This window comes from Porites lutea, chromosome 4, assembly GCF_958299795.1.
Source record: "Porites lutea chromosome 4, jaPorLute2.1, whole genome shotgun sequence".
Classification (NCBI taxonomy): domain Eukaryota; kingdom Metazoa; phylum Cnidaria; class Anthozoa; order Scleractinia; family Poritidae; genus Porites; species Porites lutea.
Genome location: NC_133204.1, coordinates 42,319,611 through 42,336,451, shown reverse-complemented (window position 1 = coordinate 42,336,451; position 16,841 = coordinate 42,319,611). Strand labels below are relative to the sequence as shown.

The window sequence follows — 16,841 nt, the reverse complement described above, 5'->3', positions numbered from 1 at the left end:
CGGGCTCGAAAGGTTTCTGGGCCCTTCGAGAAACAGGCCCCTGTACCTGTCATTCCCTTGTTCCGCCCAATTTTTCAGATTTTTCTTCGCTTCCTCCGCTAAGCCCTTTTTCGATTGCGAAGGATTAAGTATTGTTGCTTAATTTCCCTTTATTTCTCCCACTTTCCGCTATTTTAGATCCAATTCCTCCCGCTCTTTCCTCTGCCGCCTACCGTAGCCCCCAATGAACGCGACTTGATTTTGCCCGATATTTTGACAGACAAGCCGTCCTTCTTTAGGGGGATCAGTTTTGAAGGAAGGCTAGTCTTTGCAAGTTTTGGATTGGATTATAGTAAGTCATTTATTGAAGGAGAGTCACAAATAGAATGCATCCCTTACGGATTATAATTAGCTCACGTAGACATCCGCCGTTAATGTTTATTCTAACGCATAGTGGTAGTTCTAAGTTGGTCTTATGCTCGTTGCCAACATCTAGCTGCGTACTATACTATTGATTTTAGCCTGTTCCAAATATAAAATGAAAGGAAACTGGGGAGAGGAAAGGCGCTGCCACCTTTACCACCGCCTCTAGGCCTTAGTCCCAAATCTTCGCGTGCCTTCCACGAGCGAGGACACTTGACCAAGTCCGTACTCAAGCTCCGAAGGTTTATTCAGTTACTTATAAACCTGATCACATTTTTATCCCAGAAGACTGTACTTCTGACGATCCAAGGCCAGATCATCAGATGGACAGTGTAAAAATACCCAAGTCTCTTTATAGTTTAGAGGAAACTTTATCAGTCGCTTTCTCTCTCGGCGATTTAACTCAATCCGTGAGGCCCGCCATGCCTGATCTAAGGGACAAGTCAGAAGTTTCCGGCCTAAGGACAAAACTTTACCGTACCGAAAGTCTCGTGACCCGGTCTCGGTCTCCTTAGGGAGCGGTTCGGTTCATAAGTAAGTTAAGCAAAATATCGCATCAATGGTTAGTTGCCATGACTTTTTAAAACAGATGACAAATATTCTAATTCCGGGGTTAGATGGCCCGATTTTTCGGATGACTGACCGCAAGAACAGATACTGAAAGGAGATACTGAAAGACGTAGCCTGTATAGTGCATGTTTCCGGCACTTGAATGGCTGGCGTGAATGGCACTGCCTTACCTTTTGTCCTTCCATTCCGTTGCGTCAATGAGCTTTATTGAAACTTTGCTAATTACATAGTAACCTCGGTAAAAATCATCTGCCAAAAAAGCTGCAGGCTCGAAGGTACCTGTCTTTGATCACACGCGTCATTTGAAGAGGCATGTGGTGCGACTAGCGAGCCCCTGAATCAACATTTAATATTTATCATCTCAAATGATGATATTTTTTGGCGGCAGCCGGCAAACTAGCGAGCTAAAGGCATGAACAATCCCGTCAGGTACTAGAAAACTTTATTATTCTCACATGTGGGGGAGAGAGAGTAAATCATGGTAAATGAACGAGTCATTCGGCTGCCTCCAGCTCTATTCTATTGAAGCTCGGTAGGTTTCACACGCAAAACAAGAAATCGGCAGACGGCGAGACCACGGATTGGTTGAGCAACCCTGAACAAGTGTTAAGACACCACCGCAGATGTTCAAAAGCCTTTTGTTTGTGGTGCCAAAGTCGACGACATTTGAAATTCAAAACTCCGGTAGCAGCCTATGAGGTCTAAGGAAGATAATACGTAATGTTTTCACGTCCTTCCGTGGTGGCAGGTTTTGATTGACAACCACGGCTGCCGCCCTAAGAGCTCTCACGGGTGTCTGCTGAACACTGCCGCGTAGTCGAATCACCATATCTTACAAGTCGGCATCAACACAGATCCCTACTGAACGAAGAACCCGTCCTTCTTAGAAATAATCGTCTTAGAGTAAGTATAAAAGTAGTCCTTTTCCTTGGAAACGGTCTCTGAGCCGCCAAAGTGGTGAGAAAATTCATTTGTGAGGGGCATCTTCGTGGTTCGGTTCATACCAGCTGTCGACCTATTCCTCAGATTGACGCGTCTTCTTTCGCTCGTTTTGTTGCCGATGGTAGCTGTCTTTTTCAAAAGCTAGGCGGGATTGAGAAGTCTTTTAAGTTCCAATCTGAAAACTCCATCGGTCTAGCTCCTAATACATCGTTGTCCTTGTCTTCATTACCATGGTAAGACCTTTCTGATGCCGGCAGTCCTACGGTGTACCGCGAAGGAAGTGTACGAACGAAGTTATCATCGACAACGAAATGGCTAAACAGCACTACCTACCTACTGGTGTAATTTTTTTTAAAATAAAAAAGAGGTATTTAAGCGAGGTGAAATCAAGAGGACGATGAAGAGTTGACTCGGAAAACAATGCTGTTTTGTCCGTCAGCATCGCCGGAATATGGAGGTGTCTTTGTTTGTCGGAAATGACTCTTTCTTCTTCACCGGGAGACTGCTTTCCGAACAACTCTTTGCGAAGCTTCTTGCTTTTTTATCTGCGCTTACAGAAAGCATTTTGAAGGCCAAAAAGCGACCATCAAGGAAAGGCGGCTAGACGTTTGAAAAATCTTGAAAATTTGAGGGATTTGATGAAGAAGGAGAAAGCGATCTGGCGACGGACCTCGTGGCATGACGGCCAAGTCGCAAACTCCGAATGTCTCATCAAAACGACCTAGGACTTTCAAGGATCACCACGACTGTACAATACAATTTAAATTATCCCATCCGAGTGTTAGAAAGACGAAGGAGAAATTTTGTCATTCTAATGAAATATTTCGAAATCTCGCCGTTCAGCTGCGATTTGCCTCCGTCGGGGGTCGAGCCTGAATACCTCATGTCAACGGGTATTTTTAGCCCTTGACGTAAACAGAGCAGTCTTTAAATTTTCCCACCGCGGGTCGCGAAAGGGAAATAATCATCGTTGAAAATCACTGTTTACAGCAATGAACTGGAAGAGAATTAAATAGAATGTATTCCACGTAAAGTGGGAAATATATTATCTTTTTTAATTAAGCTTACATTTGTGCACTTTGATTATCTGCGGCGCGTGAAGTCGATTTTTTGTTGTTTTCATTTGAAATTCGGGCGAACATTTTTTGAGATGAGGAAATGCAGTCAAATTCATTTGGAAAGGAAGACAAAATAATCGAAACGAAAGAGACAAAGAAATATATTAGACATGTAGCGAGGCATATATTATGTTTTTAATTACATATGTGCACTTTGATTTTCTGTTGTGCGTCAAGGCGATTCAAATGCAGTCTAGTCAAACCCACATGTTGACAGTAAGACAAAATAATCGAAAGGAAAGAGACAAAATGATCCAATTCTAGACAACATTAGTTTGTTTGAATTTTTAAGGTTATGTGAATAACTGTATTTCGCCTCTACAAGATTAAAATGCATACTAAACTAATTATTGAAGTACTTTACATTACTTGTCCTTTACAAGACCATTTAGTAATATCAGCTGACCCTATAGTAAATTTATATTAAGAGGTCATGTGACCATTTAAAGTTTGAAATGGAGGTTATTGTTCCTCTAAAACCCTCTTCAATTGGATTGGATCATATGTGAAGTATAAAGTCATCTTACTAAATGTTTGATTGAAACCTTGTTAAATTTTTGTGATAACTATTTATATCTTTCTGCCTTTTCTTCTTACATGTAGAACATGTTGCAGTAAGATATAGTGATATGCTGACATCACTTATTGATTTTATGAAGCGCATTGGTTCTTGAAACAAAACATTTTTTATTTCACTCATTTTAATTTGAATAACTAAAACAATTTTTGTAAACATTGATGTCTCCTTAATAAATGAATTTAAAAATGATAATTTCAATGATAGGGATTTTACCTTTTTTTGGTTTTGTTTTTGTTTTTTTCATTTCCATTTTAATGATGATCTAGTATTACTTTTAATTTTATTATTCTCATATTCCTTAGGCATTTTATTCAGCAGAGAACAAAAGACGTCTTCATTGCGTGATGGCTTCCATGGCCACAGCATATCAAGACTTCACCAAAATAAATCAAGAACCTGTGCTGCGCAGATGTACGCCATTCTGTGAAAAAAACAAGGAATGCCCAGAGCATCATGAGTTATTAGTAGCTATTGTGAACTGCACAGATATGCTGGGTTCATTGTCAAATCTCGACAACCTTAAAGAGTGTGTAGATAAGTACACCAAGGGTGGATGGGGAAAAGATGATGATGTCCCAGATGCTGTGTCGGATAATCGATTTCCTCTCATCCATTGGGCAGCAGCTCTTGGAAAGTGCAATGCTTTAGAGTGGATGCTCGCCAGTGGATTTTCCCCAGTGGCAAAATCATCTGGAAATGGTGAAACAGCCTTACACCGTGCTATTCAGTGGCTGCACAAGTCAAGACCAAAGTTTACTGTTAAAGAACTCAATCCAAAGTTTTCAAAAATGGTTGCACTGTTGAAGGAGACACTGTTGATCAAAGATGAGGCTCATGGAGAAACTCCTCTCCATACAGCTGCTAATATGCTGGTTCATGGAGAGCATAAGCCTAATTTCTTCCTGTCTTGTTGTGAAGTGATTGTTAACAAAGGAAAGAAGATGGGAGATTATGCAGATGCTATTTTAAACTCTGTTAATGATTCTGGTGAAACAGCCCTACATGTTTTAGCTCGCGGTGAAAGACATAAGGTGGAATACTGCACTCAGGCCATTAGGACTCTCATTGTCGCTGGTGCAGATAGGAGTATCAGAAATAATGAAGGACAGACAGCTTTAGATATTGCCCTCGCTGGTGGATCAGAATCTATTGTTGAGGAGCTTATCAGGGTATGTGTCATATACTATGGCTACCTACACCTGACTGTCAGTATATACATTGCAGTTGATTGAAACCAAAACTAATCAGTCCTGAATGATTTACTGAAGAAAAGCTCTAATACGTATACCTTACAATGCTAATAATCCTTTCATGACTACCATACCTTTAGGCGCCTATATGTACTTTCAATGAACAAAGTTAGGGTGGTTTTCTTTTTACCAAAGGTGACTAAGAAACTGGGCCATTATGACAGAATTAGTACACGAGTCTTTGTGTACAATGAACTTTTGGGCAATGCCTTTGTTTTTAAAGGGCAAGTGGTAGCTTTAATGGGCCAATTTGCTCCTGCCAGTTGTTTTGGCTTGCTGTGGGCTTATGTAGTGCATTCCAACCATGTTCAGGGGTTTTGTGCCTTACTCATCAATAAAAGCAGAAATGAAAGGAGTGCTTTGATTCTGAACTTGATAGTAAAAAAAAGGTTTAGATTTTTTGGAGTAAATTCCATCCATGCCTTCATTCATACCACCAGGTAGTTGAAACAGATGAATCTGTACTGGATAACATGTCTGCTGCTGAGAGCACAGGAGAGCTGGGATACTCTGGCCTTGTGACCCCATCACCTCCTCTTAGTATAGATGGACACAGTCACTCACCAGTGAGTGCTACAACAATGGACAATGAAGATGAGGATTCTATATATCCTCGCATTGCCCATGTGCAGTCAGTCAACATTAAGGTGGAACCTCTTGATGACAATGAAGATCCTGATCAGGTATTAAGTCAAAGCAGTCCTAAGGATGAGAATATGGCTGGGGATTGGGAAAGGATAATTGTAGAATTAGCAATAATTAAGTGTTATGTAACACCAAGTACCATAATCTTCCACTTATACGCTCCCCAAGTTGTAGGCCCATCAACCTGTAAACCAAAAATTACATCTAGTTATAAGCCCCCTCTAGCATTTTTTGATTGAGCTGAATTCAAATTTTTACAACGTTTTAAAGCTTAAAAAAAGAAGTAAATTCAAAAAGTGTTTTAGTCAGCACTGCTATGTAGCTTGTTTTGAAACTTTTTTTGATATGCCCCCAAAACCCCCACCCCTGGGATATATTCATTTATGTGCCCTCCTAAAACCCCTTGCGAAGCTGGATAAGCCCAGGGAAATCAAACATTAGCCTTAGAGATTCCAGTTGGAAGTATATTATTATTGTTTTCTGTTGTTGTTGTCAAAGGAGCTGCTTTTAAGTGTGTAGCTTTAAGACTGGAACAGGTGGTTTGATGGATGATGTTTTTGTGGACTTGATCTCTTCCTAACCTTTTCCGCTTATTATAGTTAAAAGGTGGTGTGTCATCATTTTTGCAGCAAATTCAGCAGTTGCAAGAAGAGCAGGCTTCAAGTAGTGGACCTAGTTCAGGTAAGTGCTGCATCAGATAAGAATTTGTCGGAGATGCACAAGTAATATGATTATCAAACATGTGGTGCAGCAGTGTTTTCAATAGCATTCAGACACCAAGAAGCTGGCTTTAGAAAAAGAGAAACAGCTAACTTTTGTTAGGCGGAGTTCATGATGTGTGAACATTGGACAAAATGCTTCCTTGACTGGTGTCTGTAAACGAGAAATACATCTGGTTATAAGCCCCCACAAGATATAAGCCCCCCTCTATCTTGTATTGGAATAAATTCAGTTTTTTTTTTAGTTTAATTAAGCTAGTAAAGTAAAAAAGGTTTTTTGATCAGCACTGCTATGTAGCTTGCTTTGAAACGTTTATATCAGTCCAGTTAATTAAGCCCCCTGTTAAAATCTCCTAAACCCTCCTTACGACGAAGTTGTATATGCCCAGGCTTATAAGCGGAAGTTTGCGGTATATGTTTTTCAAAGATATTTTATTTAAAGTCTGCATTGTTGTTTTATAATTTCTGATGTTGTAAAATAGCCTAGAGCTGTCTTAAATTTGACATGTTTTATCTGAGTAGTTTTGAGATAATTTTGTGTGAAATGAACGTTTCAGATCTTTGTGGTAACTCACCATTGCTCAAACATCTTGGAGAGGCAGGGCTTTTGAATGATGTGTCAGCATTACTTGCTCGTGCACGGAGTAGAGATGAAGGCAACCTTCGGAAATTGCAAGCCCAAGCTAAAGGTATCAGTGGATTTTAGCGACAGTAGTCAGTATTACACTGCATACATGTATAAGCATGCGTATATAAGACTGCACACCCCCCTCTCAACTCCAAAACAACTCAAACAAAAGTTGCAATAAAATAGGCAATTAGACTTTCTAGTCTACTATGGCTAAACTGTGGACCGCATCTCACAACCCTTGCACATATTATTTATGTGGGACATTAAAGAACCCACACACTGTCCGTAATGATCTCTCAAGGGGATAGAGACTGTTATTGTCAAGCAGTAATTAGTGCCATGCACTGTTGCGGTGACACTGCCAAGAATTGCCTAACTTTTTGTTTTTGTTTATGTTTGTTTGTTTTTCCTTTTATGTTGTTCTATTTATCTTAATTAATTTAATTTATTTATTTATTTTCTATCACTTTTTTCTTCTTCAAAATTTATGATATTTTTCCTCTCTATCTTTCGTGTGTTGCAACCCTATAAAATGTAATTTAACTATTGTAACTACTCAGCTCGTTTAGTTCTTTTTGCTATTCTGAGTAGGTTGTTTTCCTGATAAATTTTAAGTTATGCTGTTCTTGTAAATGTTTTAAGTTTACAAAATAAAATGGTTGGTTGTTATTGTTGTTGTTGTTGCTTAAGTAAATAAATAAATAGAAAATAATGTATTATGTTCTTTTTCTGTTGCAGAGGTAGATGCACAAATTAATACAAAACTGAAAGAAATTGAAAGAATGAAGCTTGAAGTTTCCTCACTTAAACTGAAACGAAAGAGATGTGATATTGAAGTTGACAAACTTCATAAAAGACTTGCATCGTGTGACAATGCACTAAGGGAAATACCCGGTGCATCTTCACAGTCTTCGACCCCTACAAGCATGTGATTGTGTAGAAATATTATGTTGTACATTGTTAAATTGTATATAAAATTTACTTTTCTTGTATAACAAAGGAAAAAAAAAGGAATTTATTACATTCAAGGTAGAGGTCAACATGTTTTGGCTCACTCTGGTAATGCAGAGTGAACTTTATAAGCCACAAGCTAATGTATGAGCTCTTTAAAACCCAATGGAACACCTAAAAAAAAGGTGCAGTTAAAAACCCACACCACTCAGATCTTTTGTTCTTTTTTGTAATGTCTTGATGGTAACAGGGAACGTTTTGATGTTGTGCGTCTTGTGTGAGCCATACGCCTCAACCTTGAAATCAAAAATTAATCATCTATTTGAACAAAATATATTTATTTAAGTATTCTACAGTGCAAAACAACGTTTTACCAGAAGAAACTGGTTTGGAAAAGGAGTTGTAAGTCTCATTTTATTTGCAATAGTCACACATGACAAATGCCTTGTATTTAAGGCATCAGCTGATATTTGATTGGATGTGTAATGAAATTTAAAATCTTCCTTGTTATAAAGGTTGCTTAAATGTTTTGTCAATCTTGTCCTTGGCAGTTTAATAATAGTAATTGTAATACTGTAATTATCCTTAACCCTCTATGAGGCTTGTCAAGGATAATGAAACAAGTAATTTAAATGGAACATAATATGGTTAAAAATTCCAACTGGCGAGAGGCGAACCAGTTGGATATTTTACAAGCTATCGTGGCCGAGGATTTGAACTCGGGACTACCGAGAATAAATCCAGCTAGCGGTCAGGGGGGACTTGAACTCGGGGCCTCTGAATTAGAAGTCCGGCACTCTAACCGCTCGGCCACGCCACCTCCTTCTCAGCTTCCCTTGAGATTCTTGGTTATGAGTAACCGTATGTGATCTTATTGACGCACCCAGCCAAATAAACGCCTCTTGTCTAATAAATGCCTCCCTTATAATTTTAAGTTTGTATTAGACGCCCCTCACTAAGAAACCGGCACCCCATGTCTAATAGACGCCCCCCTCCCTTCCGCCACCCATATCCAAAATTCAAGGAAATAGCACGAAGGAGCAAGATCGTCCAGTTTTGTCAGTTTCTTGCTTGATTAACAAAGATTTGCGCCTTGTATCTTGTTCAATGTCAAGTTCAAAGAAAGGATTGGCTAACGATCACAGCTCTGCCCTGAATAAGAATTCTGAAAGAGCGATATGGATTTCTAGATGGCCTAGACGCACCAATGGATGGACTGGATATTTTGCTCTTTATAAACTCGGTTGACATTTTCTCCGAAATCATATTAGTTTTGTTGAGCTTGCTACAGTTACGAGAGTGATGCCTTTCTCTTTTAAACGTCTCCTATCTATTAAACGCTTCCACTTGGGCCCCTAAAGTTAAATTTATGCCCCGGGCGTCTGTAAGATCATTAGCAGTAAGCTCGGAAATAATCTGATCTCGTCTTGTATTGTAGCATTTGCTGTTGTTGGCTTGTCAAAAGCGTCATGTATGTCCTTTCCCAATTCCTTTTTTGTCTACCGCTTTCTATTTTTCCACCTATCTTTCCCTCTAAAATGATCTTCCCCAACCCCTCCCTTCCTTTGTCTCCTTATTACGAAGTTTCTTCCACTTTTAAGTTTTTCACTAATCAATTCATTCTTTCTGTGCTCCATCCACAAAATATTTAATCCTTTCATCCTTCTTGTTTTTTTATTCTTTCCTCAAAAGTTTTCGCACCTTATTAGCTAAAGAGTTCATTCATAAGGGTCCCAATGCCCTCATACTAGTTTTGATTTTGTAGTCCGCTTTGTGTATGACTTTTATGGGAAAGAAACCAATCCCAACGGAACCGGAATGACGGTCGTAGCTAATACGGCTATGGTTGCTGAGACGTTTTGTTCGGGTTCAGGCCTTGAAATGACATTGTGTTGATACCTGTACCAAGATAAACAGAAAAGCACTAATCTGCTTTCAGTTCCAGCTTATTGCAGAGCAACCCAGTAACCTGAAGCAAGTCGTCTCCAGCACCAGTTTCAATTCGGATTGAGTCACTAGAACCCTGAGGCCTGTACATATCGGATAGGTGTTCACGCTACACCGGTCGCTTTTCGTGGCTTACGATAAGCTATTCGGCATAGTGTGGACGAAGCCTAGACCCGCTTTTAAAAACCCGAGGGATTGCGTGACAGACTTTTGAATGAGAATCGATTTTCTGTCCAGAGGTTAGTACAACTCGGCGACCCGAACAAAACACTTGCCAAAATGCCTCTTTCTACAACAGTTATTGGAAGTTTCCCAAAACCTGTTTATCTTAAGATTCCAGACTGGTTTCGGACGACTCATTCAGGCCCTTTCACAGAACAACATAATCTTTTTCTGCAGCAGTCGTCGGAATATGACAGAGAGGAAGCAATTAAAAGAGCTACCAAAGATATAGTCGGGATACAAACCGAAGCAGGAATCGATGTGATCACCGACGGTGAAATTCGCCGTGAGTCGTACATCCTTCATTTTTGCAGAGGCCTGAACGGGTTTGATTTTCATAATTTGTTTTCGAAGGTCTGTCGTGACGGTGCTATTACAACCGATGTCCCTCGTATTGTCGGGGAAGTGTCGCTGCGTCAGGGAGATCCCTGGGTGTGGAAAGAGTGGAGAGCCTCGCAGGATTTGGCGAGTGTGCCCATGAAAATCACCCTACCGGGTCCTATGACAATAATCAACTCTACTGAGGATCAGTTTTATGGAGACGAAAAGCTTCTGGGCAGAGTTCTGGCTAGGATAATTAACAGCGAGATTCAGGCTATTGTACATGCTGGATGTAAAAATATTCAGGTATAGAAAAAAGATTTTTTTTTTTTTTAAAAAATTGTATTAAAATCCTGGGTATCTGAGGATAAAAGGGCAGTTCGGTCGTCACGCAATGGGCGACTCAGCTGTCATAGGATCAGTCACACAACTGACCTGCGATTAACGGTATGATCGTCGCGCGTGACGAGCTTTATAGCGGTCGCTGGCGGCTTTAACCCTTTTTGATTTTGTGGTCTATGTATTCCGATTATCTATTATCATCTAAACCGTTTGACGCATGTTTATCCGCCCTGGGATCCCGGCCTGGGATAAACCCTATACGGATCGGTGTGAGCCATCGATCATGCCCCTGTTGACCACAGTGATAGGTTCCTTTCCGAAGCCTCCTTATCTAAACATCCCAGACTGGTTCAATCCGAAGAGTATGAAAGATTTCGCCGAAAAACATACGCGGTTTCTTCAAGATGAAACAGCACCCGAGAGAGAAGAGTTGATCAGCAGAGCGATAAAAGAAACTGTTCAACTGCAATGGGAAGCAGGACTTGACGTGATCACCGATGGAGAGATGAGGCGAGAAAATTACTTTAATCATTTCTGTAGGAAGCTCAAAGGTTTTGATTTTCACATCTTGTTTTCAAAAGAAATTCGCTCGGATGCTACCACCATTCTTCTCCCTAGAATAATCGGAGAAGTTTTACCCGAAGAAAATCAACCCTGGGTACGTGAAGAGTGGAGAAATACACAGGATTCCTTCAAGGATTTGCCCATGAAAGTTACCCTCCCGGGCCCCATGACAATTGTTGACACGGCTGCAGATCAGTACTATCATAACAGCAAGATTTTAGGCAATGTTTTAGCAAAAATTATAAATAGGGAAATCAAGGCGCTTGAATCAGCGGGCTGTAAATATATTCAGGTAAGTTATGAGTTAGTAGGGAGGGGTGGGAAACCTGAGGGGTGGAGGGGTGGATAAAAATTAGTCGATCTGTCACCAGTTTAGGGTAAAGTATCCCTTGTGCAATTGGAAGTCCATGTGAGACTGAGAATCTCGTAAATGTTGAATGCTCATAAAAATATTGGAACTTAATTAAGGCTACGGCTGGTTCTTATAACCTGGGGAGGTTAAACAAGGTATAAATTTAAATTTGTGTACTTAATAGAAACAGACAAGTGGTAAGAATATCAACCCCTTATGAGTTTCTGGCGCTGAGTTTAGTACTGTTGTGTATTATTCATTGATGCAAGACTTTCATTGAGAAAAAATTTTTTTTTCTTAAGATTGGGTGATCAATAATTCCCCACTCCACAAACTATAAAGGGAATGGGTACAAGCTTCCCGAAGCGGGGGGGGGGGGGGGGGGGGGGGGTTACTTGGGTTAATTTTTGCTGGGCATATGCCACTTTCCTCTTAGATCCCCTACCCCATTATAGTCTTTTCTGTGGCCAACCATAGACCCCATCTTAGTCACTTTTGGAAAATGTAATTTTCACGATCCCAGCTCAGTAACTTTCTGTTTATGCATCTACTTTATAAAGCCTTTTAATTAGGTCACCCTGAAATGAATTGACACATTGGTTAATGTGGTGAAAATCTTCCCCAATGTAAATCCCTACTTACCTGAATTTTCTGATCCCCCAAATCTGGAAAATGTGCAATCCCATTCTAGTAACTCTAATGAAAATGCAACCCGATTATTGTCAATCCAGCAGTGAAAATGTGACCCCATCCAGCGGCACATCCCCATTAGCCTATTACTAGGAAGTACCCCCCCCCCCCCCTGCCTGCCCCCGGCAAGCTTCCAGCGCAACAATTTCTGGGATCTCTTGAGTGAATGAAAAGGGACCACACACTAGCAGTTTAAGTCAGAGCCAATACTTTTGGCCACTTATAAGTTGTCCAACATGTGGATAGTGCTATCCATTGGATAAATAACTACCCAGTGCATCTGATAAGAATTTGAAAAAGCAACTGGATTAACCAGTGCCTATTATCCACTTAGATCTTTTGAACAACTGGGACCAGACATGAGCCAGACATTGCTAAAAGCACAAGATTAAAAGGTTTTAGAGTACTGTTTGTTAACTGTCAATATATTATGTAATTTTTAATTTAAGTAATGTCCGACACTCATAATGGTATAGGTGGATGAGCCTGTAATGATGCGATATCCTGACCAAGCACTAGAATATGGAATTGATCAGCTGTCATCCTGTTTTGATGGAGTTTCAGCTCCAGATGTTGTGAAGACTGTTCATTTGTGCTGTGGTTACCCAAACTACCTGGTAAGAAAGTCTGCTAACTATAATTTTATGGTGAAGAATTCAAACAAAATTTTAGAATAGTCAGTGGAAGTCTATGCCCTATTGGAGATAAAGACTTAGGGAGATTTGGTAAACAGTATATTTAGAGGCTCAGTCTGCAACCTTGGGTGTCTCGATGCACCCGCAGTATGTGACAAACAAAAAGTTGGCTCGGCTAGAAGCAGTCACCTTGTGATGGTAGAGTCACCCTCCGAGCGCGTTCAACTTTTCTCCATATAAACTCTTTGGCTCACCCAGCCAATCAGAGCATGCATGAGTGCTGTCGGTTCGAGCGACTGAAGGGGTCGACTTTTTACTCATTTAAATGCTTGCTAAAGCTGACTTTTCTTTTGGGGGGGGAGGTTGACCCTTCTACTTGGAACAGTTTTCCTTATGTAAACTATGCTTAAGAAGGAGCCCATAACGTAGCCTAAGATGTTGCATGAATTTGCTGTTTTCTTAGGATCAAGAGGACTACAAGAAGGCCGACAAGGACGTCTATATGAGACTGGCTCGTAAGCTGGATGCTGCAGGGTTTGATGAAATCTCTATTGAGGATGCTCACAGGCACAACAACTTGACTTTATTTAAGCATTTTAAGAAAAGCAAGGTAACTGTTTGATCGTTTGTCTCTCGGGGGGTAAATGGTTTAAACCTGTTTGTCGTGTCATAGGTCCTGGCATAGGATACTGGAAGGGGACTCCCTATGATGGCCTATACGGGGAGGGTCTGCCCGAAAGGGGTACCACTTTCGACTTCATGTATATGAAAGCGTAGGGATTTCATTTTTTGAAGAATATAAAAGGGTAGACTAGGGAAATGTGTCGTTTTGGACTCTAAAAGCAGCTGAAAGGGCTAACAGAAGGATTTTATGGTTGTGAAAAAGTGGAGAAAATTTCCTGGTTTTGAGATTAATTGATATTTTATAGACAGTGCACTTACAGCGGTTAAAAGAAGTGCAAAGTTCTTAACTAGGTGTGTAAAATGGTTACCATTTTTTAAAGAAAGGTATTCGTAAGTGGTGCCTTTTCACTGTAAGCAGAATCGAAGTCCTCTCAGGCATGCATGATTTTTGGCATTTACGAACTGAGTCGTTCGCGTTGCTGACATTCGCTTAATCGGCTTGCTTTTACCTTTCGGGAAAAAAAAGCCAAGTACGTGAATGTCAGCGACGCGAACGGCCGCGAACGGCAAATTATACCGGAAAGAAACCTCTGCTAGAAGGGTAGTTCCGAGTGAGTGAAGTCCTAAAAAGGACTGTCATTGACGATGATTGACGTTTGGACAACCTGTGCAGTGAACTCATCTTCAAGGTCAAAGTGATTGTTTTGTTGAGTTAAGGGTATTTAACACTGGTTTTCACCTTATAGACAAATTATCCGCGATGCCATTGCTTGTCTCATAGTAAAAGACCGAATGTGCTATCGGCATAGGAAAGATCCCGATTTGACATCTGCTCTGTTATTTTCAGATAAATTCTTATGACACTTTTGCAAGAACACCTGACCGAATATACTTAACTAAACATTTTAGACAGAAATTACCCTCTCAGAACACGTTTCAGAGCATCAAGATTTCAAAACTTTCCGGTGGAGGATGCCCCTAGACCGCCCTCCGACTCGCGCCATCGGCCCTCTTGTGATTCGTCGGTAATTAGAAATATCCCAATCTTGCGTACTCAAAAAAATCAGTGTTGGACAGTCTGTGGTTATGAAGACACTAATCGCAAGCGACGCATTTTAGTCCTCCGCAGTTTTGTGTTTTTTAATATCTTTTTGTGTATTTTGTTACTCAAATTTGTCGCCTAACTTTAATTATTTGTCGTCTTTGTCGAATTTTCAAAATTCTTATACCAATGTGGTAATGTATCTTTTTACAATGTTTTCTTGTGAAATACATTGTAGGTTATCTAATTTCCTGTTGGGAAGTTTAAAACAAAATATTTTGGTCACAAAACAAAATTTCATGTACTATGTAGCCCCCAGTACAGTCACATGCGATTTGATTTGAAACCTGAGGCGAAACCTCGAGCGTCAATTATATGAAAACGCATCATCATCATCATCATCATCATCATCATCATCATCATCATCATCATCGTCATCAGTTGTAGAAGCCTATGAAAAAGTTTCTTAGGTTTGGCGGGTCCAGATAAATTTCGTTCTTTTTATTCAACAGTCAACATATTTACGTTGTTATTACAATTTCTAATTTACTAACTAAGCCAATTCTTGGCCAATTACTCAGCCCGAAGCAGTCCATTTTCCCATGAAAGGTAGATCACTTCAGGGGGTGCTCGTCAGTCGCCGACTTTTTTTCGGACAGTAGTGCGTGTTCTTGTTTGTCTTCGAATCGACAAGGAGAAATGAAGGAGCCAAGGCCAACGGCTTAACGTCCATGCCCAATCACGTGATGATCTTAAGTCCCCGACATGATTACATGCATGATCTTAGGAGATTTGAACCTCTCTATGGGCACATGAGAACGTCGTTTTGGTCTCACGTTTTCCATCAAATCGTCGGTTTTTCGACGAAATCGTCGCATATGAAGAATTGTTTGCTAGGTACCGTTACTAACGAGCTCGAGCGACGACGACCAGGGAAAGTAGAAGATAAAAAAAAAGCAAAGCAAAACAACAGAAAACTCTGAACGTGCACGACTAACCTTGTCAGTCTTGATGGGAATGGCAACGCAATCGTCGCTTTAATCTCAAAGATCTTCGTTTCATCAATAATTACGATCGTCGAGACTTTGATTTTGTCTGAAGTACCCATAGAGAGGCTGGGATTTTGGTTGGTGGTCCGGCCGGGATTATAGAACCCGCGAGCTCCGATCCCGCTCAGCAGCCTGGCGCTTTTTCAACGTATGTACGGAGTGAAGTGACATTTCTTATTACCCTCTTAATCCACAGATTGTGCTTGGAAGTGTTAAGATTGCCAGTAGCCGGGTGGAAAGTGTAGAAGAGATTCGCCAACGTCTTCAGGAAGTTTTAACAGTTTTGCCACCTGAACGTTTAGTTGTTGCTCCTGACTGCGGTTTAGGGTTTCAACCCACTGAAATTGCTAGGAAGAAATTATGTAATATGGTTCAGGCGGCCAAATCGTTGCCCTAAAGTTTTTGTTGTTGTTAGAAGTTGAACTTTGAAGATGCTATTTTTGAAAATAGTATAAGTGAAAAATTTCAGATGAATAGCCATATATGGGTTTATTTTTGTCAAGGCGTGGCTCGTTCCGTCGGAAGCACAGGCCACGTTTTTAATTGAGTTTCATAAGACTAAACGCTATATGATCATATCCGTCCAGCTAATTACAGAGGAAGCCTATCAATATTTAACATTAAGCCTCGAGGTATAACATTTTTAATATTGCGACTGGACGGAAACCTTTTCGGCAAGGTAAAAAAAATTCGACCGATATTAAATACTGAACTAAAAATAAAAACACTAAAAATACATCGCTTTTGTCACAAATTGAGACAACCGGTGTTGCTATTTTACATCGGAAAGTGTTTACTAGTCGAATGGAGTGGCTAGTTTACCGTGTTACTCTTTCACGTAGGTAGTTTTGGTTCTACTAGGGGGTGACGAAACGCAGCCTATTTCTACCTTTTTCAACTTGTGCCTTTTAGTGAACTATTTCAACTCTCGCGCACCTTTTAGTGAAAAACGCATGATTTTGTGTCTGATCCCTTCTCCTTTAGTGAGTGTACGAGCACCCTTTATTATTTTTTCACCTTTAAGCGAAATAGGAAAAGAAACTCAAGATCCCTCCGGATTAACTTCTTCTTTATAAAGGTCAAGGTTCTCTTTAGCCCTCTTTCTCTCTTCATTCTTCCATTTACAATTTACATAGAGTTGCTGTTTTATACTTCTATACGGCATGTCAGCTTATTATATTTTCAGCGATCTTATCTTGAAATACAAAAATGTTGTCGGGCAATACTGCTACCGAAAGTTCTTTT

The 16,841-nt window shown here is 40.3% G+C and overlaps 2 protein-coding genes across 4 annotated transcripts; both read left to right on the top strand.

The window, feature by feature from the left end:
* Window positions 1–1,362: 1,362 nt before the first annotated feature.
* Window positions 1,363–8,344, top strand: LOC140933670 (uncharacterized). Of its 2 annotated transcripts, none has more exons than XM_073383276.1 (6): window positions 1,363–1,875; window positions 3,915–4,781; window positions 5,303–5,545; window positions 6,107–6,188; window positions 6,784–6,915; window positions 7,596–8,344. In XM_073383276.1, the coding sequence occupies exons 2-6, from the start codon at window positions 3,957–3,959 to the stop codon at window positions 7,787–7,789; spliced, it is 1,476 nt and encodes a 491-aa protein (XP_073239377.1). In that variant the 5' UTR covers window positions 1,363–1,875; window positions 3,915–3,956; the 3' UTR covers window positions 7,790–8,344. The 2 variants fall into 2 exon arrangements, with proteins under 2 accessions (XP_073239377.1, XP_073239378.1); XM_073383277.1 differs by having other exon boundaries at window positions 1,364–1,875; window positions 6,137–6,188.
* A 1,670-nt stretch (window positions 8,345–10,014) lies between these two features.
* Window positions 10,015–16,334, top strand: LOC140933669 (5-methyltetrahydropteroyltriglutamate--homocysteine methyltransferase-like). Of its 2 annotated transcripts, none has more exons than XM_073383275.1 (4): window positions 10,015–10,604; window positions 12,723–12,863; window positions 13,345–13,491; window positions 15,793–16,334. In XM_073383275.1, the coding sequence occupies exons 1-4, from the start codon at window positions 10,035–10,037 to the stop codon at window positions 15,991–15,993; spliced, it is 1,059 nt and encodes a 352-aa protein (XP_073239376.1). In that variant the 5' UTR covers window positions 10,015–10,034; the 3' UTR covers window positions 15,994–16,334. The 2 variants fall into 2 exon arrangements, with proteins under 2 accessions (XP_073239376.1, XP_073239375.1); XM_073383274.1 differs by lacking the exon at window positions 10,015–10,604 and adding an exon at window positions 10,922–11,496.
* The last annotated feature ends 507 nt before the right edge of the window (window positions 16,335–16,841 follow it).